The sequence below is a fragment of the Labrus bergylta genome, chromosome 15 (assembly GCF_963930695.1).
Source record: "Labrus bergylta chromosome 15, fLabBer1.1, whole genome shotgun sequence".
Taxonomy (NCBI): Eukaryota; Metazoa; Chordata; class Actinopteri; order Labriformes; family Labridae; genus Labrus; species Labrus bergylta.
The window spans coordinates 19,893,064-19,917,206 of NC_089209.1; the positions used below are offsets into that span (position 1 = coordinate 19,893,064).

The 24,143-nt window shown below is 42.3% G+C and overlaps 1 protein-coding gene across 4 annotated transcripts in view; it reads left to right on the plus strand.

Annotated features, from left to right (window-relative positions):
* runx2b (RUNX family transcription factor 2b) overlaps positions 1–22,592 on the plus strand; it is a 40,702-nt gene extending 18,110 nt beyond the window's left edge. For 3 of the 4 annotated variants that reach the window (XM_065963994.1, XM_065963993.1, XM_065963995.1), the window contains 6 exons: positions 17–276; positions 1,683–1,839; positions 3,683–3,787; positions 13,346–13,513; positions 16,530–16,691; positions 19,336–22,592. In XM_065963994.1, coding sequence (XP_065820066.1) covers positions 17–276; positions 1,683–1,839; positions 3,683–3,787; positions 13,346–13,513; positions 16,530–16,691; positions 19,336–19,814 — 1,331 coding nt within the window. In that variant the 3' untranslated portion in view covers positions 19,815–22,592. The remainder of the gene's footprint in view (positions 1–16; positions 277–1,682; positions 1,840–3,682; positions 3,788–13,345; positions 13,514–16,529; positions 16,692–19,335) is intronic. The other variant, XM_065963996.1, reaches the window with a different exon arrangement.
* Positions 22,593–24,143: the final 1,551 nt, after the last annotated feature.

Sequence of the window (24,143 nt, forward strand, 5' to 3'; positions counted from 1 at the left end):
ATGCGAATTCCCGTAGATACCAGCGCCAGTCGGAGGTTCAGTCCGCCGTCCAATAGCCTCCAGCCGGTCCCAGGGAAGATGAACGATGTGAGCTCTCCAGCCGGGCAGCCGGACGCAGCGGCGGTGCCCAGGCTGCGTCCCCACGAAAACCGCAGCATGGCCGAGATCATCGCCGACCACCCGGCCGAGCTGGTCCGGACCGACAGCCCCAACTTTCTGTGCTCGGTCCTGCCCTCCCACTGGCGGTGTAACAAGACGCTGCCTGTCGCCTTCAAGGTGAGTCCCGTCTGTCATGTGCTGCTGAATCAAGAGACCGCAGTTTGAAGCGGTGCGAACCGTAACACAAACAAACACCACATTTAGCCAAGAAAGGGTTTTGGATAAGTGGATGCAGATTTTTTTTTTTTCTTTAAACTGAACTTACACAAATTTAAAAGGTTGTACTGTTAAATGCCGTGAGTTTAGGATTTGTTCGTGTGTGTATGTGTGTGTGTGTGTCTTTTCCCTCATGGTCTTTAATGTATCTTCTCTTAAATGTAGCGCTCTTTCTGAAATAAGTTATGATTACATTTGATTTACATCTTTGTGGATCGTCAGTTCAACAGGTCTGCTATAATTATCTTTGGGTTATGAAGTCACATTAAAATAAATGTTAAATATAAATAGGCCTATGTATAAATAAGTCTTAACCTCAGTGCCTAGAATTTTAAAAGATGTTAAACAAAAAGGAAATGCTTCACATGTCTGGTGATTTTTTACAAACAAACAAAAACTGCATTTTATTTATAGATAAATATTTAGCATTGTTAATTCTACAAAAAGTTGTACTCATTTAAGACCTCCCAAGCAGTGAATAATTCCTCCATAAAATATGTTTTCCACAATAATTATTTACAGCTTTTTGTAACCAGCAATTGTTTACAGGAAATGAGAATTTATTTTAAAACATAACTCACATGCTAAACATATGTTAAAAGATTGTGTGGCCTTTTGTTTCTTTTTTTAATGATCATACTAAATTATTGAAGTCAGTTTTCAAACTCAGATTTGACTGAAAACAGAAGACGGGAAAAGATCTGTAAACATACAAAAGCAAAGTTTCATTATTTAAACATTGAGGCCTCTGAACTTTCCTGAAGCCCTTACACGGTTTTTTCTGCTGTGATAATTCACAGGAAAGGCCCTATTAATTACTCGACAGATCTTATTTAAAGGATGGATCAAAGGAACACCAAAGTGGAAATTTGCGGCTGAAGCTCTGGCTCCAAATCAAATCTGACACATTTTAAAATATATGTGTTATTTAACTGTTCCTATTACTATGGCTCTGTAATTATTGTTGCTCTGTAGGCCTACTCGTTCTCTTTAATCTGTATCCAAGGATCTAAATGATAACACAAGGACTCACTTACTTTTTTTTTAATACAAAGTGAAGCTGAATTAAAACTCATTTGTCTACAAGATTTTGAGGATGGTGTTAGACAAGCCTGTCATATAAGCCATGTTAATTATTTTAATAGAGGAACTAAAATTAATCCAAAATTTGATTCCGCTCAGCTTTTGGATTAAAATCTTCTATAATCATTTGTTTCTCTTTTCTTTAAATTCATCAACATGTGATGAGAAAATGTTGCAGGATTTTAAAGATGGGAGTTATATTTTTATGATTCTTTGAGTCACAGGTGGTTGCCCTGGGAGACATACCTGATGGGACCGTCGTCACAGTAATGGCGGGCAATGATGAGAACTACTCGGCTGAGCTCAGGAATGCCTCAGGTGTGATGAAGAACCAGGTAGCCCGTTTCAACGACCTCCGCTTCGTGGGCCGCAGTGGCCGAGGTGAGGCCTGAAACACTCTCTGCACATGAACACGACTCAGCAGGAGCTATTAGATTCAGTGGTGTGGATTAGTGGTCACGTTCCCCTCATGGCAACCACATAATGATCTCCAACTCCCAGCTCAAACCCCACTGTTGGTCTCTTGATGACTGAGATTTGAATGAAGTTGCAAAGCGCCTTAAATATGAAGGTCCTTGAAGTATTTATTTATTTTTTATCCTTGGGTCAGGTAGGAATGCGTTGTTAAAGCCACTTTTCCATACTCTGGGATTCTCAAACAAAGTGTGAGAAATGTTAATATAAAATAAACAAGTTGTTTTTTCGTTCCGTTTTATAACGTTCACCTGAAATGACCCTGCTCAGTTCAGGCTTATTTACATGATGGGTGGTGCTGCAGCCTCGCCGCTGATCACTCTGCACACATCCTCAGGCTGCGAGGCAGAGGAGCTCTCCTATTGGGTCAAATGGCATTCCCAGAATATTTGGCATCCCCAAGTCGACTCTCTGCATCATTAACTGCCTTGTCACTAAGGCGTCTTATTTACGATTTTAGATTTGGCACTTAGGATGTGCTCTCACCCTCTCCAAAGTTACTGGAAATATTTTCTTTGACACTTTTATTTTCTATAAGTCTCACAGACAGTGGTCGCCTGCGATAAGTTGATGATGATTAGCGCTGTCAGCAACTTCATCAGTGAGTTTTCCTCTTAGTTTCCCCATGTCAAAAAAATGAGGAAGCAGTCAGGAGGGATGACGAGTGACAGAGGGCAGTGAGGGTACGGGGGCTGGACCTGTCGTCACAGAAACCTTGTGTGCGTCCCTCTGCTGTGACACAGAATCTAGTCACAGGAAGTGACATAGGAGCCCGGGGAGATCAGACTACGAGGTGTCTGTAATGAACACCAGGCAATGACAGAGATAAGTACAAGCAGAGCAAACTGATAGGATGTTAGATAGCTGACAGTCATGCACACAGAGGCAGGGGAAGCCAACGAATGGAGAAGGATTGCTAGAGGCTGAAATGGTGTTAGCATGCGATGAAAGCAAGGATGGAAGGGAAAGGTGATTCAGAGAGAAATCAGACACCTGTGATAACATCATTAGAGTTAATATTAAAGTAGTTTAAAGGATTGCCTCGACATTGCCCAAATTAGAAGCATTGAAGGCGACGCAGTAGGTGTTATCACAGACCGCTGGCTCTGGCTCTGGTTTACCCGCATGCAGCTCAAATCAGGTATGTGGAACACCTGTTCAGTTTGTGATCTGCTATCTCTCTTATCATCTTATCGCTTCCTTGAAAGGCATGTTTACGCTGACCTGTAGAGGGGAGGGCATGGTTGAGCTGCGACTCAATGGACAGCTGCTCTGCAACCTGCCCCCCACCTTCCTGTTTCTTTTGTGTAGCCAAGGTTACACGACACATCTGCATACCTCAGCCGTTAGTGCTGCTGCTGACTTGGCTGCTGCACTCTGATTCATAGTGTTCCTCATGCATGGACATAGGAGCACAGAGACACACAAACCCCAAGGCAGCAACTGCTGGGGATTATCGAGAAAGGAAGTGACTATTAAAATGCCTCTCGCCCACTCACCCTGCGTTAGACTTGGGAGAAAGTCTGGATAACAAGACACTGGCTCCTCCATTCAATCTCCCATTAAGGCTCTGCCAATGAGCCTAAATGGACCCACTGAAAGAGGCAATCATGTCTGTCGTTAATCCTAGTTTGCATTGGTCATTATGTGATCACAACCACACTTGTGACTTGGGGATGGTTTAGCGATGAATGCATGTCATTGTCTTTCAGGATAGTGTGTCATTTGATGTTGTTTGATGTCACCACAGGCAAGAGCTTCACGCTGACAATCACAGTATTCACCAACCCACCACAAGTGGCCACTTACCACCGAGCCATAAAGGTCACCGTGGACGGACCGCGTGAACCAAGGAGTGAGTACAAAGGCACGCACACACAGTACAGCACAGGAATATTATCACACATGCAGAAAACAACAAATGACCTCCTTGACTGTGCATCTGGAGTGGTGCACCTATTTTAACATTACACAAGGATTGTTTTTATTAAAGTGCGATTCATTTCAGGACTCGCTGAAAAAATCTCAAAATTGAAGCAGCGAAGGCCAAAATATCCTGACTATCTGTTGAAGCTCCCACAAGCTTTGAAAACACATTCTCCTACATTTCCCATAATGCAACACAATGGGATCTTTCATGAAAAACTCCCTCCCTTAGAAAAGGCAACATTTTCTCTGACGTCTTTTTTTTTCAGTTTGAAATACAGGCTTTACTTTGAAGTCTCGTGCCCAAGCTCAGATAGCCTTGTGACAATTCTTTTCATCCTCAGTTATCCTCGTTATACTGGGTTTACAAGCACAGCAGTACTCCTGGTGATGAGTTAATTAAACTTAAAATTTTGTTGAGCGTCCCTTTAAAAAAACTACGGGTGTGGCTGGATCTGCAACGAGTGGAAGCAGAAGCCTAGATTTAATAAAACAAATTAATTTAGATGAAACAAGTTTACTGGGGGGAAAATAGTGACTGTTTGATTTGCGATCAACAGGTTTTGAAAAAGTCGGCCTCTCAAAGAATCACAGCCACCCATGTGACAGTCTGTAAGAAAGAAAGGAAATAAAAAGTTAGGCAGAATATTCCTGAGAGGGTACATTGGGTAGCAGAATGCTAGCATCAGCTCCCTTTAATGGCCCATATAAAAACAACTGAGGAGGAAAAAAAACTTTACTATAGCCCTCAGTGCCAACTGGTCTGGCATGCAGCTGTTTCCCCAACCCTCCTCCCTATTCATAAAAAAAAATATTCTCATCTCATGGGGTCTCAATGAACAATATCACATCACAAACAACCCTCTTGCCGCCTGCGCCGCCACATATGGCACCAGGACGCTCAGAGACACAGAGGAGCCGGGAGACAGTAGGATTAGCACAACCATTAGTCTCCATTGTAGGAAACCTGCCAGTGTGCCAAAAAAAGGATCAGAAACTCCACATCCAGTGTTCATCAACACACATCGAAACAAAGGCACATGCTAGTCGTCATGCGCACATGTACTCACACCCACTTTTCCCCCCTTCTTCTTTCCTCCCATTTGAGCCTTTTTGTTTGATCAAAAGCATTTCCTGTGCATCTGCTGTCCCCCATCAGATGACTTTCAAACAAGTACTGTTATTCGGTGGCGAGCAGATGGGAGTCAGAGCAGAATTTGTTTAGAAAAGTGTCCGGAAAGCCTTCCAGGAAGTATGTGAAGTAAGATTGAGTAAATAAACTAGAGAAAGTCAACCCTACCTGACTTCAGGTGAGGGATTTTGGCACTTTTATGTGTTATTCTTCCCTTTGTCTCAGACCAATTTGTGGTCTAACACACATCTTTTAAAGTTAAAGCCTGCACGTTTTAACTTCAGTCTTGGGACAGTAATTTAAGCAATAAAGAGTATGTCATCATACGTAACCCCTGAACTTCTTTGCTTTGCTGCTAAGTGGTCAGAATTGCAGTGCTGGTGTAATTTACTCAGAAACTACAGCCAGAACACGTCTCCCTCTCAGGGGTCATTAAGCTGAGGTCGGAGGGTGGCAAAACACACATGTGCCCTCTCAACCGCGCCCCCCCCCCCCCCCCTCCTCCAGGTTTTCAGCACGGAGGGACTCAGAGCTGAGAGCCCCGGCTGTCTCCAAAACTGTGATTCTATCTGTGAACACTTCATTGACACATGGGGGGGGCTATTACAGCTCTATTTTGTGTTAAACTAGTGGGTAATTAGGAGGCCTGTGGTACTCCGGGGCCCTACTGGGAGGGGTCCGCACAGAGAAACATGGAGAGTGAACAGTGGGTAGTCTTGAGCCTGACTTACACTGGCACTCTGTGGCCTTTGCGTTGAAAGCAATGTTGTTCTATGAAAAAAAGCGATAACAATAACATTCGATATCAACACAAGCTAGTAACTGAGAAACTAAAATTAGCAACAGTTCTTAATACGATTTAGATTTTTCAGACTTTTCGGGATGTTAGTGGTAGCTATTGCTCCCTGTTAATGACTTCCCTGGTTGTGGTGTCTCACTCGGGAAGGACATTTTATGTCGGAGCGTTTGATGAGCCTTATGGTAGCCATATGAGGTTTCCTGCGGGATTTGATTTCCCCAGCGGTTCCTCTTCTTATATCAGTAGTGGTAAAAGGTCGGACCACCCGTGAATGAGTAAGGCTCATATCTCTAAACTGTGCTGCTGAGCTCCAGCTAATTAATTGCGTGGTCAGAGTGACGAATATCAGTAGGTCCTACTTTAAAGACCTGCGGTATGATTTTCCTCGGGGGTTTACAGTGTGTATGTGTGGGTATGGTAAGTGGTTAGTCAGGTCCCTCTGGCCACTGTGTTATTAGCGGGAGGCTAACTTGGTTTCTGTGGCTCGCATTGTGCTTAATCGTTTGACAGCTCTTGGTTACCCTGTGGTTTGCCACTGCACCAACATCTCAGGAAGTGTGTGCACATGTATGGGTCTTTGTGTGTTCATGTGTACAGGCATGTTCATGTCTGTTTGCTGATGTATGATTTCAAATGTCCTCTAGCTCCTGCAACTACATAGGCACCCACATGGCAGGATTAGCAGAGAGAAAGTGTGTTACTGGTGCCATTAGTCTAGTGTAGCAGCAGTGCTGATTTGGAGCGGAGCTAATAAGCCTCATTAAATGTCATTTCAAGCTAATAGACAGGGAGTGGCTGTTTAAACCAATATGCTTTTATAGGTGGTTCTGTCTCCTTTCAGCTGCTCCTGACGGCGGCTGCACCGGCTGAGACAAACTTCCTGAGTGATAATAGCCGAGTCGTAATAACACAATATACAAGGCTTTCTGTCCAAACCCACAGTTCTCATTATACTTAATTGATGACAGACAAACATAGGAGGTGACAAAAACCATTGTGGCGTCACACAAACTGTGTCTCGCTGCAGCATATTACAGTGGTTATTTTGCATCCCCAAGTGTTAGTGACGGTTGTGTGTTGTGTGTCAGTGGTGGAGGTTAGCGGTCAGGCTCTGCTCTCTGGTGTTTAAATTCACCGGGTCTGGGGTATCTGGGCTTGGGGACAGGGTCGTGTTTTGGTTCAATTTTGGTCAGGGTGTTAACAAGTCTGGGGAAGGGGCCCTGGTTACTTTCAGGCCTGCAGACAATATTAGTGGTTCAGGAGACCAGTCTGCCAAGCCAAACTCTTCCTGTGACACACACATGCTCATACTTACATATATTACTTATAGACGTGCTTCTGTATACTTTCATAATAAGATACCTAAGGATACGATACGACATGACACAATACAATACACTCTATTATCCCCTTGGGGACATTTTTTCTTGGTCTCAAGCTCTTCACAAATTTAGCTGCTTCTACAGTAGTATAATAGCTTTAATAATAACCATAAAATAGACCTATTAGCATTTATCAATCAAATGAAGCTACAAAGTTCTTCACAAAGCAAACGTAAAACAAGCACTTTAATATTACAGCAGGCTGGAATTCCTGAACTCATCAGAAGTAGGAAGCCTTAGTTTCCCCAAACAAGAAATTCAAAAGCTGTAGAGCCCTCACAACAAAGGCTCCGTAGACTCTAGATACTGACCTGGACCGAGAACCACAGAGTCGACTCTTGTCAGGGGACCTTAGCCTGGGGTCAGTTCACAGGGGTCGAGGAGTATACAGGTTAATTTTGGGGAGGAATTAATTCATCCTTGAATACAAAATGCACATTTTTTAAATAAATCCAGAATTTAATTGTAGAGGAGGCCTAAATGGGGATTAATCCTTAATACTAAATGTGTATCTCTTTTCTGTAATAGGAAGTGTGAAAACCAGAAACAATGGTTGACCTAAAACAGAGCTTTGTGGCACACCTCAAGCTTTATAGGCAGAAGAGGATGACGATGATACAGCAATTAACACTTACACACATTTTCACTCACGTGACTTTAGATAAACACCCACATACCTAAACAACCTTATTGAAGTGGTTGCTAAGCTATGTCCTATAACTCTTAAAAATAGACAGCACTGTTTCATTGTTGTGCTGGAAACACTATGAGTAAGTGAGATGCCTTCATTAATGCGTCTGTTATGACGACACCAAAATGCCTCCAAACAGTGTCATCACACTAACAAGTCATTACTTGCACATGAATTGTACTATCAGTGGGGCTTTGTTTATTACAGCAAACATTTATAGTCAGTGATGCTAAGATCACTTACAGTGATAATTACATTGCACCATAATATTAAGATCATGACAGCCAGCTTTAATTTCTATGAATTATGTAAGGGATAATGTTTGCGGATTATCAGTCCTTTGAGCCTCTTCACCAAGAATAGTTTCCTAAATAAAGATTATAATTTGTACAGGTTCCAGGTAATTAAAGAGGATTTTTAGAAGGCTTAAAACTCTTTTCTTTTTCACAGACAGATACACACCCACATCTTTTTGCGGTTGCCTTATTCGTAACAGGTTTTAACAATGGAAGCCGGACAAATAAAACTCACCCAAACATAGGGAGGGAGAGAGAGAGAGAGAGAGAGAGAGAGAGAGAGAGAGACAGAGAGACAGAGAGAGAGAGAGAGAGAGAGAGAGAGAGACAGACAGACAGAGAGAGAGAGAGAGACAGAGAGAGAGAGACAGAGAGACAGAGAGAGAGAGAGAGAGAGAGAGAGAGAGAGAGAGAGAGACAGACAGACAGAGAGAGAGAGAGAGAGAGAGAGACAGACAGACAGAGAGAGAGAGAGAGAGAGAGGGAGAGAGAAAAAAAGACTGTAGGCTTTTCCAGAGGCGTTCAGTCAGTTGCATGTCTCATGAAGTTCCTTGAAGAGGTGCCAAGTTCTTTACAACGCAAAACACAAAATCATTCAGTGGGAGGGAGGAACAGAGAGGAAGAAAGCAGAAAGTGAATTATTTGAGACTGGGATTAAGAAAAAGGGGCCAGAGTTTGTTGGCCTTGTGTTGCAGCAGAAAACATCTCAGAGATTTTTTTTTTTTAACCCTGTTCATATCAAAACACTTCAATGTGAGTGTTGAAGTGTAGAGGGAGTCTGTCTGAAAACCCAACACAAGCCAAACTGTGTTTTGAATGTGTGTTTGAACCTTGTACAATATTGTACAAGTGTGTATATAATGTGTTTTGGGGTTCAATAACTGTTTTGCCTTTGGGTATTATTGTGTATGTCTGTGTGTATATGTAAGTATGTGTGAGTGTGTGCCCTTCCCTTGCCTGGCTTGCTTCCTCCAGGCTGGAACGCATGGACCACACAGACGGCTGGCAGTCCTCCACGACAGCCTGGCTCCCCCCTTTTCTCTCTGTCTCCTTCTCTCCTTCACTTCACCGCCTCATCTCCCACACCTCCTCCCCCTTTTCTCTCTTTTTTCCTCTTTTCTCTCCATTTTCCTCCAATTCCGTTTTTATTGTCTCCCTTCTTCTCTTTCTGTCTTTCCTCCCTACCTCCCTCTCCGTTTATACCAGACCCCCATAGTAGACTGGCGTCTGGCTGTCACCCACTCAGCGCTTTTCCCTTTCGAGCAACGCTCTGCCAGTTTCATATTGCCACCTGAAATAATTCATTGTTTCTGACTGCTGACAAAAACAACATGGCCACTGTGAGGGCTCCAAATAAAAAAGTGAAATATGGACCCAGTGCATTCATTCATCGACTTTACTGGCCGTTTCACTCAGAGATGACTGACACACTCATACACACGCTCACAAACACAGACTGGCTGATTCAACCCCAGGCTCCACAAGCATGAAGGGTTTTTCTGAATCAGCCCAAAAGATACATTCATCCAATCTCACCCAGTGATCATAAACCAGACTGAAGGGCTGCAAGGGCATGACGTGACACCAAATTTATAAATTATCCCATTTATTCCGAATTTTCTGCCGCTGCACATTTTCCTCACATGTTACTTAGTCAGCCAGCGGGCAGGAGCATTTCCAACTGATGAGTGTTCAGTGATAGCTGTGTTTATGAGGGGCGGGGATTCTGTAAAGGAATAAAATACATTTTCGAGACATAAGAATTGGTTCCACTCTTGAGTCTGTAAAGTTATTTGGACACTATAGCCAGGAGATGTTAGCTTAGATTAACATGAAGACTTGGAACAGGAAAAGGTTAGCCTGTCTTTGTTACATGTAACAAAAACTTTAAGCCTCTTAAGCTAACTTACAGAGCTAGGTTAAGTGTTTCTCCTTGTTTGCCGTCTTCGTACCAAGCTAAGCTAGCTGAAGCTGCAAATTTAGCATACATCACTCTACTTATGTAACTTTCAGCAAATGATTTTCCTTTAAACATGTTTCTTTAATTTAAGCCTTTTTTAATTATCAGTTCCCTTCTCATTAAAAAAAACCTGGTATAAACCAATTCCCACAATAAAAAACGTCGGCGTTTCAGGAGTATCTTCAGTCAGGACATATGAGGGAACAGCTAACCATCCATCAAAGATCTCTGTGCTCAGGCTCAGATCCAATCTAATGCTGCCATTAATTACAGAGGACTTATATTCTGTTTGCCTACTTGCTCTTACTAACTGTTATCAGATCAGCAGGGGCAAGTTGAATCCAGACTTATGTCTCTTGGACGGCTGAAATAATACTATTCTAGGATCAGTGTGCAACTGTGCGATTAGAGATACTATCTATAGAGGCGTTATCTAATCATTATTAATCTTTGTCTGTGTGCATGTGTTACCCTCTGCTGCACGTGCAACTAGAAGAGTGTGTGCATGATGCATGTCAGCAAATGTACATGATTGCATGTGCAGACGTGGGTTTGCATATGTCCATTCTTACATGTGTGCGTTTCTGCATGTGTTTCTATGTGTGTGTGCGAGTTGCTCACATCTGGTCTGAATCTGTCCATGTTTCCGGCCGCTGGCTGGGCAGGGAAGTGGCAGGCGCTATCGAAAATCTCCGCTGTTTTCACAGGGATGATGGGAATCTCAGGGACTTTCCCTACGGCAGTGAAATCATCCGCCTTTCCCGCTCCTTTAAATACCCCCGGCTCATTCCTCCGCCCAGCTAGGGTTCCGATAAAACAGCTGAGACGTCTTGTGTTTGGCAACAGTTGTCCTCTAAAAGGTGTAATTAACTCATGAAAAACTGTATTTACTGTCAAAGCCTGCTAAACTAATGGACTTGAGGTCTCGCTGTTTTGAGTGTAAATTGGACCTTAATGTGGTGGTTGAAATGCTGCTTCTCTGTCCAAGAAGAAAATACATTGGTTTCCTGCAAACTGAGTTCCATACATAATTATTATTACAATATTTAATCCTGGTTAGAAGTGGGGGTCTCTGATACAGATCAAACTTAAGATAACAGTTACTGTGCCATGCAGATCAGAAATGTTATCTTCTTTAAAATACATATAAATACACAGTATACATGTTTGTTTTTATTTTTGGTATCTTCCTAAACACTCCTTATTCTAAACCCTCTCTAACTATTTTACCATTTGCTGTACTCAGCACTCTTCATATAGCATGAGACTGGTTCAGACCCATCCAGAGCTCTTAATTTACTAGTCATCAGGGTCTCTTCCTCTCCGTGCGCCTCCTCCCCCCTCGACTCTGTCCCACTCTGCCTCCCCTCATCTCCCTCGGTCTCCCATTGCTATTTATTCCCATCACTAGGAGACGGGCCGTGCACAAAGCCCGCACTGTGTCCCGAGGCTTTTTTAGAATAGAAATTCGGTCTGTTGAAAATGGAAACGCTATGATTGACTGGGCACAGCATGCTCCGAGAGATGAGGAATGCCAGCAAGAGGCACAAATTATCCTCAGGAACGATGGAGCAATATTATTAATGAAAAACGGCCATGAATTATGTTATAAAACGAGAAACTTCAATAAGCTGAGGGTTTTAAGTAGCCGATATTAGTGGCGTTCCAAGGCTACTATGTAGGGAAGCGGTGATGAGACTGTCTGTTTATTTTGAACTCTATGATGCCAGTCTGGTAACGTCACCGTAATAAAAAATCAGGATCCGTCTGTCTGTCACTGGCTGCATTTTAATTCTCAAATGATTGCAGAGCTGAAGTCCAAACAGTTGTTCCACAAAAAACAAGTTTGCTGCGAAGCGTCAGATGGTTTATAGAAGCATTTCTAAGGCTGAAATCTTTTTTTTCATACTTGCAATAGTGGAAAAATACTACAAAGAATATGAGGTAGTTTACAAAAGAGATCATTTGTCATGATTTTGAACAGATATGATGCTGAGAGAGTCATAAAGTCTACAGAGAAAGAGACATATGAGGAGACATTTATTGAAGCTCCTCAGCCTGTAGAGGCTTTAGAAAACATGTTTAACTGTTGGTCCACTTTGGTGTTATTCATTATAATTCAGTGATTCAAATTATGATTATTTGAATGTCTCCTCTTCGTTTACCTGAATAACCATCAAGTGCTGTAGGTGTAGTGCCAGGCCTTTGTTCCCAGCGCAGGCTACAAGCAGGTTGGGCAGGATTCTGAAGCAGCTCTCTGTTTCTGTCTGAGCCAATTGGAGCGCTGCCAAGCACAGCAGGAGCTTCTACTCTCCTCTGTTTGATATTTACTTTACCGCCTTTACAGGGCAACCAGTGCAAGACCAGACAGACGCACTGATACAGAGCTTTGTCAGTGGTAAAAAAAAAAAAAGGACTGTGTGTGCACAGGCCTTTCTTTCTAACTCACTGTTGCTAAACTACAGCTGTACCTGGGTAGGTTTCTCAGTGGTGCCCACAGATGAGATAAGTCTGCTTAGAAAATCATTGGCTGGCTACTATCACGCAGTCTTGTTTATCTATATGCCTGCACTGTTGAAATGTAAAGAGAGTAGCAAGCCTGGAAGAGGCATGAGAACTGTATCAGGGATTAAAAGTGTGTAAAATAATAAGTGGAGGAATGCAGGAAAAGAACAGGTATAACATCTTTGGCATAGGTTTAGCCTCCTGTGGGGATAATGGGGTAATGGCGTGAGAGCATGTGTTTACCTGAGGAAGAAGCCTCAGGTTAAAACTGAACATACATGCTGACTTCTCCCTCTCAGAATCACCCCGTCTGAACTCTTTCTGTCTCTCTCATGCAAGACGATTCGATATAATTGGCGCTCCTAATTAGCAGGATGTAGCATCCCATTCCCATGAGCCTCCGTACCTCCTCTTTGTTTTGGAGCACACACTGTGTTTACCAAGAAAGGCATGGCATACAGAGGCTCTGAGTCATTAAATGTCCATTATAAAAAAGAACTGACAAACTGAGTGCCAAGAGAACAGCAAACAAACAGTGATCGTCAATCATACAGAAGGGCACAGTTTGTTTCATTTAATGTTTGACAAGAATACAATTTGCATGCAAATTCATGGCACAGATAAATCGAATTATCAAATAAAATAATGTGCATTCAGCCTGGAAAACATCGATGATTGGTGCAGCTCCTTACCAATAACACACTGTTTTTGTGTGTCTGCAGGACATCGTCAGAAACTCGAAGACCCTCCAAAGGCTGGTCTCTTCTCAGACCGTCTTAGTGAGCTAGAGAGGATGAGGGTTAGGGTGGCGGTTCCCACTCAAGGACCTCGGCCAACTCTTAACACAGGAGCCAACTCCTTCAACCCGCAGGGGCAGACGCAGATAACAGGTGAGCATCCCCAGCTCTGACATTAGACCCCAGAAAAGACTGTGTTTCAGTACCTTTACAGCAGACATCATATCCCATTGAGGATCATAGAAAGGGGGGGGGACTCAACCTCGGGCTCCACTGTGAAAAGAAAGTTTTATCCTCTGGGGTCAGAGGTCAACAGTGATGTTAAAATAACTACATCTTTATACAGCTCAACTCTGGTGAATTTTAAAGCATGCATCATCCATTAGAGTTTAATCATCAAATCTTACCAATACCACCTGGGACTGAACAATGAAACCGTTTACATCAACAGAAAAACAGTTGTAGACTTTGTTTCTTGGCTTATGTTGTTCCTTTTCTAAATCATGTTTCAAAGGCCTGGTTCCAAGGACACAAGAATTATATATTAAGACCGGGCAATCTAACCTTAACCCACATTGAATTTTTCAATTTAAAAAAAACTTAGTTTAAAAGGTCAAATATATAGAATTGAATTGTAGTTTTTTAAAATTGTTTTTACACCCAAAATCATTATGCAGCATTGTAAAGAAATGCTTTAAAGAGGGTGGAAAATCTTAAGCATGTGCCATGCTTTTCTAAAAACACTTCTGAACAGTATCACTGAAAGAGTAAGCAGACTGAGTCACACACTAAATAAACTTAATTTACAGTACGTGAGGTGAAATATCAAACCCCAACTGGAGCCGCGGGGCACATCCTGATGGCACCATAAAATCCCCAGTGCTGTACATCACATTAACACTGAGATCATCTGTCTCTCTCTACTCTGTCACTCCATCACTCTACATCCTCGAGGGTAACACCATCTCTCACGGTGTGAGATGGCTGCTACCTGATCGCCCACACCTCAGGAGGCTTGTAGCAGGTCGTCATTTAGCTCTTGGTTACTCTCTGGCATGGCTTTGTAGTGTTACCCGGTGGATCATTTGAGGGACGATTAAACAGTGTATCAAGTGCTGCTTTGATCAGAGCAGCGACGCCTGCAGAGCCCTGTCAGAAAAACCCAATCACTCCTTCAACAGCTCCATCAGTTGAATTGATTTCAACTGCTTATAATGCATTGATATGATTATATCAAAGTCTGTATTAATGTTGTAATACAGTTAAATTATCAATGAGTTGGCTGGTTTGGTCACCTTTGCAGTCCTCTCGTGTGATTTAACTATTTCAAGGTCTAAACACTATCTCTACCAGTGAAATATTTTAATGTGACTATTAGCTCCATATTATTGCACATTATATCCACAGTATTGCATTTCACTCATTACTGCAACCATGTATCAAGTATAACTATTTCAACTGTTTAAACATTGGGATCTCAGCAAATGATTTTATCTGTATATGACTTATTGCTTTAATAACTACAACTGGTATTCAATGAGTTCCTTAAACTATTCTAACTTTATATCAATGTCATTTTTTTAGAGATTTCCTACTGACTGTGTTTTAGCTATTTAAAATGTTTATCCATGATGACAATTTTGCCTACTTTTTAAACCTTTAACCTTTAACCTTCAGCTCCTCCATTTTGTTTTAAATGCTTATCTTCTACTTTAGTTAACCATTTAAGATAAGATAAGATAATCCTTTATTTATCCCATGATGGGGAAATTTACAGTGTTACAGCAGCAAAGAGCAAAGATTGCAGACAAAAAGTGAACACAGCACAATATAATAAAAAAATAAAAATTAAGAATGTACAAAAAATAGATACAAAAAATAAAAATAGATCAGCTATTGACAAAAGTGTAGTCCGTAATATTCAGTGTAACACAGACATGCACACAGTGCACATAAAGTGTAACATGTTATTGCACAAAGTGGATGGTTAAGCATAATATAACATTAATATAACATTATTATTGCACCTAGTCAGAGTGAATTGTCCAGTTGTGTGTGTGTGTTAAACTGTTAATTCATTTTATTACCGTCACTAACTATGTTAACTTTTTCAACTGTTCTCACTCTTAGCTCACTAATGTAATTATCGATAAGCACTTTAGTTTTTAGTCAACTTTTTTATCCATGATTACTTAAAGACCACTTCTTCAACAGTTGGTCCATTACTTTTTATTTAATAAGTGATTTAAATTATTTATCTATTAGTACCTATACAACTCTATAAACTGTCCTCTATTAGTACTTTGAGATAACTTAAGGAGCAGCTTATCCACTTGTAATTTAAGATAACTAATCCATTAATTCATTATTCATGTTTATTATTGGCTTTTATTTGGTCAGGACAGATAGTGAAAAACATGAAGTGAGGGGAGAGAGAGTGGGGAATGACATGCACCAAACATCGTCAGGATCAGGAGTCGAACCTGTGACCAGGGCAAAGAGGCCTGTAGTCTCAGTCCATGGGGCGCCTGATCTACCAGCTGAGTCAGGATATCCTCCTCATTTCAAAACTAGTCCAGTATCTCTGCAGTCTTTTGACAAACATTCTGGCAAAGGCAGAAGTAGAGATAATAAATCTCATGAACTTCTTCTTTGTTCACAAATGTCATCGTTAACATAAAAGTAGCTCGCATACAAAGAGACATTTAGCAACTTTTCTGCTCTGCACTAGTGTTTCAGCACAGACACACAATGAAGTGTGTGCTGCAGTTATTTTCTTGGTTGTCTGCTGGTGTGTTTACACCCTGGGTGTTTGCCAGTAAGGCTCTCTGCCTCAGCTGCAAGCACAATGTTTTATAAGGCAAACAGGAAGATCTTCTCTCCGAAGGTAAACATTAGATGTGTCATTATGGAGGATGTTGCATAATGCGCCAAACTGATACTTACCTCTAAACACAAGCACAGGGAAACAGACTAACTAATAATGTCTACAGTTGTTGTGAATGTCATTGTGAACTTGCTATCCATTTAAGAAAAAAGAAGTAGGCCATGTGAACCAGCTGATGGGCCTTTTGTAATTATTCTTTCTTTTTCTGTTTCTCTTTTATGTCTCTCTGGGCTGTTTCTCTTCTTCCTTCTTTTCTTTCCTCGCTCCATTTCTCCCCATCAGACCCTCGTCAGTCCCAGTCCTCTCCTCCCTGGTCGTATGAACAGACGTACCCGTCCTACCTGAGTCCCATGGCGTCCCCCTCAGTCCACTCCACCACCCCCCTCTCCTCCAGCCGAGGCACGGGCCTTCCTGCCATCAGCGACGTGCCTCGACGATTGCCAGGTAGAATGACTACTCAGCTAATCCAGAATAACATTTTCTTGTAGGATAGATTGAGGGAAGGGGAGAGAAAGGCGGATATTTGTACACATGCACTCCTATAAGGTAAACAAATGTCGAAAGACTGTTGAAAATGCTATGTGAGGCGAATGAAGTGCTGCTATTAGCTCATTCTTACATGAACGTGAGGAATGAGGCATGTTGTCCGACTGTCTCCCCGAGGAGAGGTTTGGATGACAGTGTAGGAAAAACGATTGTTTCCTTTTTTCCTCGCTCCAAGCCTTTGATCCCATAGGACTATGGGTAATAACAGGCCATGGGATAATAACAGGCTCGTGACTGACAAATAAAGTGTCTTTATAGCGATAGGCCACTCTCACAAGGAATTCTGGGTAATTGCATTAGCCCGTCTGTTTGCTATAACTGCAGCATCTGTGTTCCAATTTGTCTCTGTTTCCCCCTCCCCTACGTGAAAGCTCCTTTAAACTCCCAACATGCCGCCAGACAAGTTTCTCCCCCGTACACCTGTTTGACTCACTGCCATGAGTTTTTTTTTTTCTACCTGCTTTTTCCCCCCTTCTGTTTTCCTGTGCTGCACCCTCCTGTGTGTGTGGGTGTGTGTGTGGGTGTGTGTGTGTATGTGTGGGTGTGTGTGTGTATGTGTGGGTGTGTGTGTGTATGTGTGGGTGTGTGTGTGTATGTGTGGGTGTGTGTGTGTGTGTATGTGTGGGTGTGTGTGCCCAGAGCGAGGGTGAGTGATTACGCGTCGCGGGCCGTGTGACTCTGCATAGAAAGGGTTTAAAATCCAGCCAGCTGCCTTGTCAACTTTGATTAGCTTGGTCTTTCCCTTCAGCTTTCATCTCCAGAGCGTCAGGCTTTGTTCTCAAAGTGACATACGTGCATGTGCGAGCACGTCCACAAGCAAAAACACAGGCCGCAACGTGCTCTCCTCCCGCTCTGTATCCACATGCACACCTCGAGCATTTAATGCCTCCTAAGTGATGTGACTAAGGCCCTCAGATCTCTGGAGATCATGTTGACACCTCGCCAGGCTGCGCTGTAACAGTATCCAGCCACAGAACATACCGACAAGTACAAGCAGAAGCTGATATAGATGCTGGAGTGCAAACTCGGCACCGTCCCTACGCCCCCTACTTACTCACACCTTCACACAAACGGGCTCGTGTGGCGAAATGTTGCAGTTGCTAAGAAGCAGTTGCAAAAGTTCATCAGTCAAGTCAAACACCTCATTCGGAAGTGATGCTCTGAAGTTTGCAGGAACCCTCCAAATATTTAGACAAAGTTCCACTCTGGTTTCATTTAAACTAATAAAGCTCGATCTGGCTCATCATCAGAGGGCCCCTTTGAGAGCTAAAATAGGTCCAAATGTTAAAAGCAGGAGTCAGGAGTTTATTGAACAGCGCCGGTCATGTCTGAGATCACACTGCTCCTCCACAGCGGAGACAATCACCTACTATTTCTATTAGAATCAAACAGATCTTGTGGAAAGAGGAAGTTTAAAGGCCTTAATTGGCAGCATATGCTATCTGACGATAGCGACAACCCGGCTTCGCAATTTCTCCCTGCACATAAACACTACGTCTGCCCCCCCTCCTCCTCTTCCCCCGCCACCCCCTGTCCTCACACAGCAGACATGGTGACACGGAAGACGCCTGGTGATTTATGATAAGAGCGCCATGGCTGGACTAAACCACTGAGAGGAGACAGGAGGGGAGGGGGGGAGGACCTCCTATTCTCCTTAAACTCTGCGCCCAGCGCAAAGCTAGCCGCAGCCAGTTAGTGGTTTTTGGGTATTTTTTAAGGGATGAAGCGAAGAGAGGAACGAAGGGTGAGATGGAGCAGCTCCTTCTCGGCGCTCTCTCTCTCACTCGCTCAGGGGCGTGCACAAGGGACACACACATACACACACACGCTGGAGCCGATGGGAGGCGAGGAGAGGAGCCACATCAGAGCTCAGCCCTGCCTCATTATGGATCTCATGGAAACTGTTTCTGCTCAAAGTGTTTCCACATGTGCAGCTCCTGATTCATCCCAACTGCTTTTTTATGTGCATACAGTATTCACACACATACACCCACCCACACACCGTATGCACACACATATTCATAAACAGTTATACAGATATACATGAACGTGGGCCAACACACACACACACACACACACACACACACACACACACACAGAAACATAAATATGCAGAGGCGTAAACATATTGCTGTGCGGGACTGCACTGATGTGTTTGTTAACTTTATCAAACCAAAGTGAAAAACAGCTCTGAATGGAGTTGATGGATATAACAATATTTATAGAATAATGCTGCTCCATGCCTGTGCCCACAATAACCGTTAGCTAAAGTCTGTTCTTAATGAGCTAACTCACATATGTGGCGCGAAGCATTTGATTACATACAATTCCCTTTACTACTGTTTCATTTCTCAGGGGACGCATTTGTTTAATTGAATTACCCAACAACACAAAGTGCTAAAGAGTTTAAAGGTCCAAATAAAACCACATTTCCTCGAATCACAACTGAGAATGTGTTCAAAGAAGGTGTTATTATGATGTCAGAGTATCCTTGTGAAATTAATGCTTTTTTGGGTTTTTTTTTATGTGTGTGTGTCTGTAGGTTCGTCCGACCTGAGCCCATTCCCTGGTCAGTTCGAGCGTCAGTTCCCGGGCCTCTCCTCCCTCACAGAGACTCGTTTCTCCAGCCCTCGCATGCACTACCCGGCCACCTTCACCTACACCCCGCCCGTCACCTCTGCCATGTCGCTCGGCAGCGCCCACTACCACACCTACCTTCCCCCTCCTTACCCGGGCTCCACCCAGAGCCAGAGTGGACCCTTCCAGACCAGCAGCACGCCCTATCTTTACTACGGCGCCTCGTCCGGCTCGTACCAGTTCTCCATGGTTCCAGGCGGGGACCGTTCGCCCTCCCGGATGATCCCTCCTTGCACTAGCGCCTCCACGGGCACCTCCCTGGTGAACCCCAACCTGCCCAGCCAGACGGAGGGAGGGGTCGACGGCGACGGGAGCCACAGTAACTCCCCGACCGTTCTCAACCCTGGAGGCCGCATGGATGAGGCAGTCTGGAGGCCATATTGAAGAAAATAAGTGGGCGGAGACTGGAAGACAACCGATGTCATGGTTCAAAAGCACAAAACCTTTTTTTTATGAATAAAGGGGATTTTTGAGCTCTCATCAACCATCTCTACCTTTTGTTGGAAATTAAGGCTGAGATGATAAAAACAAAACAACAAAAAAAAGACAGGACTGGTACGGACTTGTCTTCCTTGGAATGTGTTTTGACCAAGGCACAACAAAGGAAGCGATTCTCACAGCAATAATAAGAGACGTTTTTACAAGGCTTATGTGGATGAGACATTATTTCAGTTTTATTATAATCCACAAGCTAAGGGATGCTTCAAGAATATTTGTAAAAGACTGCCTCTTTTGTATAGTGTTTGTATTTCAATAAGGCTTTTTGCAGAGCATGTTTTTGTACTACGACAATATCAAGATGCAAGTTAGGCACTGAGTAGCAAGTGAGGAGAGTAACACATATGTTACCATAAGTGGTATGGACAGAAAATTTGCTTTAAACCAATTAATTTAACTTGTATATTGTGGGTGAAACGTTGATGTAGATTGAGGCGTTTTTCTTAGTTTAACTTATAAAGCCATAAATTATGTATTGTATTTGAAACTTGAGTCAAAGAAGTGTAATCTGAATATTTTTGATGCATCTATAAGTTAAAATCTTCTTTTGTTTTTTGATAGGTAATTTAAGAGAGTGAGAGGTGTTTAATTTGTTTCTTGTTGTTCCCAAAGATTTAAATCGTTTTGAATATGAAATGTAATTTCCAAAGAGTATTGCAACATGTTTCTTCTGGTGTAACTTTCAGTTTAACTGCTCCGCACGTTAAGAGCCCAACATCCTCGCTAGGCGTTGACACACATTTGGCTGGGAATTAAACCTTTGGTATTTATTGAGCAATAACTCGTATTGTGCCTCTTGGCAACATACCATGAAAGAGAGCTTCATTTGGGGAAAATAATTATCCGTCAGGGAAATTCTGCTTGATTTCTTCAGTTTTGTCTAGTCTGACATTCGCACAGATACACATGTGCTTTCTTTTCCCAATGAGAACAAGTACTTTTATACACGAACTGACATGCAGCCCAGAGATTATAAAGGCGGAGCCGGGCCTGTTTGTGCTCTGAGCGCGCTCCAAAGCAGCAGGTCAGACTTTAGGGTTCACTTCATTTATAACTCATAAACTCCTCAGGACTGGAATAATGCTTGGATAATCCTAAAACTGATGTGTTAAATCTGTGTGTCTTTTCAGACCCAGTCTGTCTGAATGCTCTGTCAAGATTATAGGGAAAAAATGCCAAGTCTATTATAACTTTCATAACATGAGCAAGAGATAGCTTTAAAAAAAAGTGTGTCTTTGTGTGTGACACACACGGGTTCTTTTGTTTGTTTGCATTTTCTCTTTCAGTCTCTGAGATTGAAAAGGAAATATCACAGTTCAAAGACAAAACAGACTGTGACATTCCTTCAGACATTTATTTATTTTCCATTTTTGCTTTTTGTTGACATGCTTTTCCAAATAGATTTGTATCCTCTTCTTTTCAGTGTTACGCTCTAAAATGGTTCTGTGGCACCAGTGTGGCGGGGAGGTCTGATATTTTCATGTGAGAAGTGTCGGAGTAGAAGGAAAAAAAAGTGCAAAAAGCGAGGTGATTGGATGCAGCTGCTGGCAGCACAACTGGTAACCAAAAAATATGGGAGACTTGTGTATGTTTGTTTCATAAAGCACTTATTTCTTGTTTTATTTCTAGCAGCACTTGCGGCTGGCTGCCAGCAGGGCTTGAGGTTTTGGTCCTCAGTGTCTATCTAATGCCACTGAAGTCACACACACACACACACACACACAGTCACACACACACACACACACACACACATAAACACACACACACACACAAAGAATGGATAACACTTGGTCAAACAAGCCATTTTCACTGCAGTTGAATCTGATCTCACAAGGCAGTTGGTATTTATTTAAAAAAGGCATTTTTTGTAAAATATGATATTCCGAGCATGTAGGTAATATAATAACTCAATTTGAAAAAGCTGAGAAAAACACGGCCATGTCCAAGGATCAGACTTCAGACTTTTCATTGAAGGTTTGCACGCAGCGCCGCTTTCCCGACTCTACAGAGGATGTTCTGATCTGGCTTAATCGAAGTGAACATGTCGGACTACATTTCCCTGACTTCTTCAGCCCAAATAAAAAGTCTTTGTCATGTTCCAGAGACACAAACAAGAACAAATAAAACCTTTCAGATTGTTGTGATTTCATAGCTGTCTACCCATCACAGAATCACTCGATGTTCCATAATAACTATGCACATCTGTTGGACTTTATTCAATCTGCTTTTGTCTCTGCAAACAGGAAGTATTCTTTTAAAAACTGTTTACACATCAACGTAGCACTGACATCCCATTCTGTCCTCTTCTGCTTTAGTTTGTTTTTTGTCTCTTAAGAAATCAAGAGGTTCAACCTTTCTCCGTGCTTTGTTAAATGTAGCGTCAGAACTCCTCGTATTATTCAATGATCCACATGTATCATACCAAGAAACTGTACCTGACCCTGCTCTCATGTAAAGTTGACTTCTTTTGTCTATTTTTATTCTTCTTCTCTCATTTAAACTTGTCAGGAAATTGAATCTAATGGAGCCTCTGTTAGATTTTGCTGGTACATTAAATAAAATGTTTTTTAAAGGGATAAACAGACCTGACAACAGTGAGTGAAATTGGCATTGTGATTGTACATTTGTTTATTTTAAGAATAAAATAGGAATTTTGTAACTTAATATCTGTGTTTCCCTTTTTGGACCAGAATAAGTTTGTTTTATATCAAGAGGCAGCATGTATGTGTGGAGATAATCTGTCATATTCTCTGTGCATTTACATTTTTCCATTATATTATGAAATCCTATCAGTATTCAAAATGTTTCCCCTTTTGTCCCCTGATGAGTTAAATACCCCGTTTTCAGATGTTTCAGCTTGAAGTGGTTAACGTCTTGCCTTGTTGGCTATTGATAAGGTTAAAGTTGTGTATGTTAGGGCAGGATTTTTGTGACATCTCTCCTTATTTGCAAGCAAACTGAAGCCCAATATGTAACTCAATCAAGTAAGAATATAGAAGTAAAGCCACAATAATGCGCACAGACTCCTCAGTAAAGAAGCAGAATGTTTGAAATGAAACAAAGTTTACTATTCTTAATCCTTAATATGTTTTTTAAAATGAGGAAGACGTAGAAGTAAAGCCTTGTAACTAAATGATTTTGGAGGAGATTTTTTATTTGAAAAGGATTATATGTCTGTCTCAAACTCATCCATCATTTCTCTGAGTATTTTGATTCGATTTTCCTTAATTTCCATTTAAACATGAAACACCATCTCTGAGAACTCTCTGATTCTCCACAAATATTCTGCAATGTCATCACTTCTTAAATCCTTTCTCAAAACGATCAGATCTCCATGCTTTCTGCTCGTAGGAAGCACATCTAACAGTGTCATCTCTGGTCTGCCGCTCCGTCTGCACCAACATTGTCTTTGGACGGGGACGAAGGCCGACGCCGAGCCAGAGAACTACTGCCACCAACACTGCCATGGCTTCATTTCAAAGGTACGCTGAGAAACCAGAGGGATGGAGACAAGAACAGAGACAGGCAGAAGCAGGGAAGCTGTTTTACATTATTCCAAGACTTAATAGAGCCAATCTAAGTGTGCGCGCACACACGTACACATGCTGAAACACACAGAGAGAGGGCGAGCTACAACATCCCATGTGTTTTCTTAAGGTTCAGATTGGGAACATTCTCGGGATTTCCCTGAATATAGATTGCATGGAAAAAAAAAGCTCCTGCTGGTTTCAGGTTCACATTCGCAGCATTCTCAGCCATGTCTAGCAATTATAATAATGAACTCTGGAGGAGCAAACGGGACCCAGACACCCAGAGAAATTAGCATAATGTCCTGCATGCACGAGAGACACAGACTCGTTTAGGAGGGGATGGTTTTGAGTTTTTGTCCCTGTTTAAATCTGGTGGTTTAACATGATGCCAGCAATGATGTGCTTGATTTTTATACCAGGTTGTGAGACGTCTTGTAGCAGCAGCCTAAAAAAAAAAAGCCTGCACTCTCTTCCTTATGTTATGCAATCAGCAGAGAGAAATAGAAACAGCAGTTTATGAGGAGACAAAACCACTTTATTTAGAAGTCAGTGCACAGACACTCACAAACACAGCTGACAGCCTAATATTGATGTTTACTTGACCTCTGCAAACGTTTCAGAGTAGAAACTCAGGCGGAGAGTCATCCTCAAGGGTCCCTTATTACTCACAGAGCTGTAAATCTCT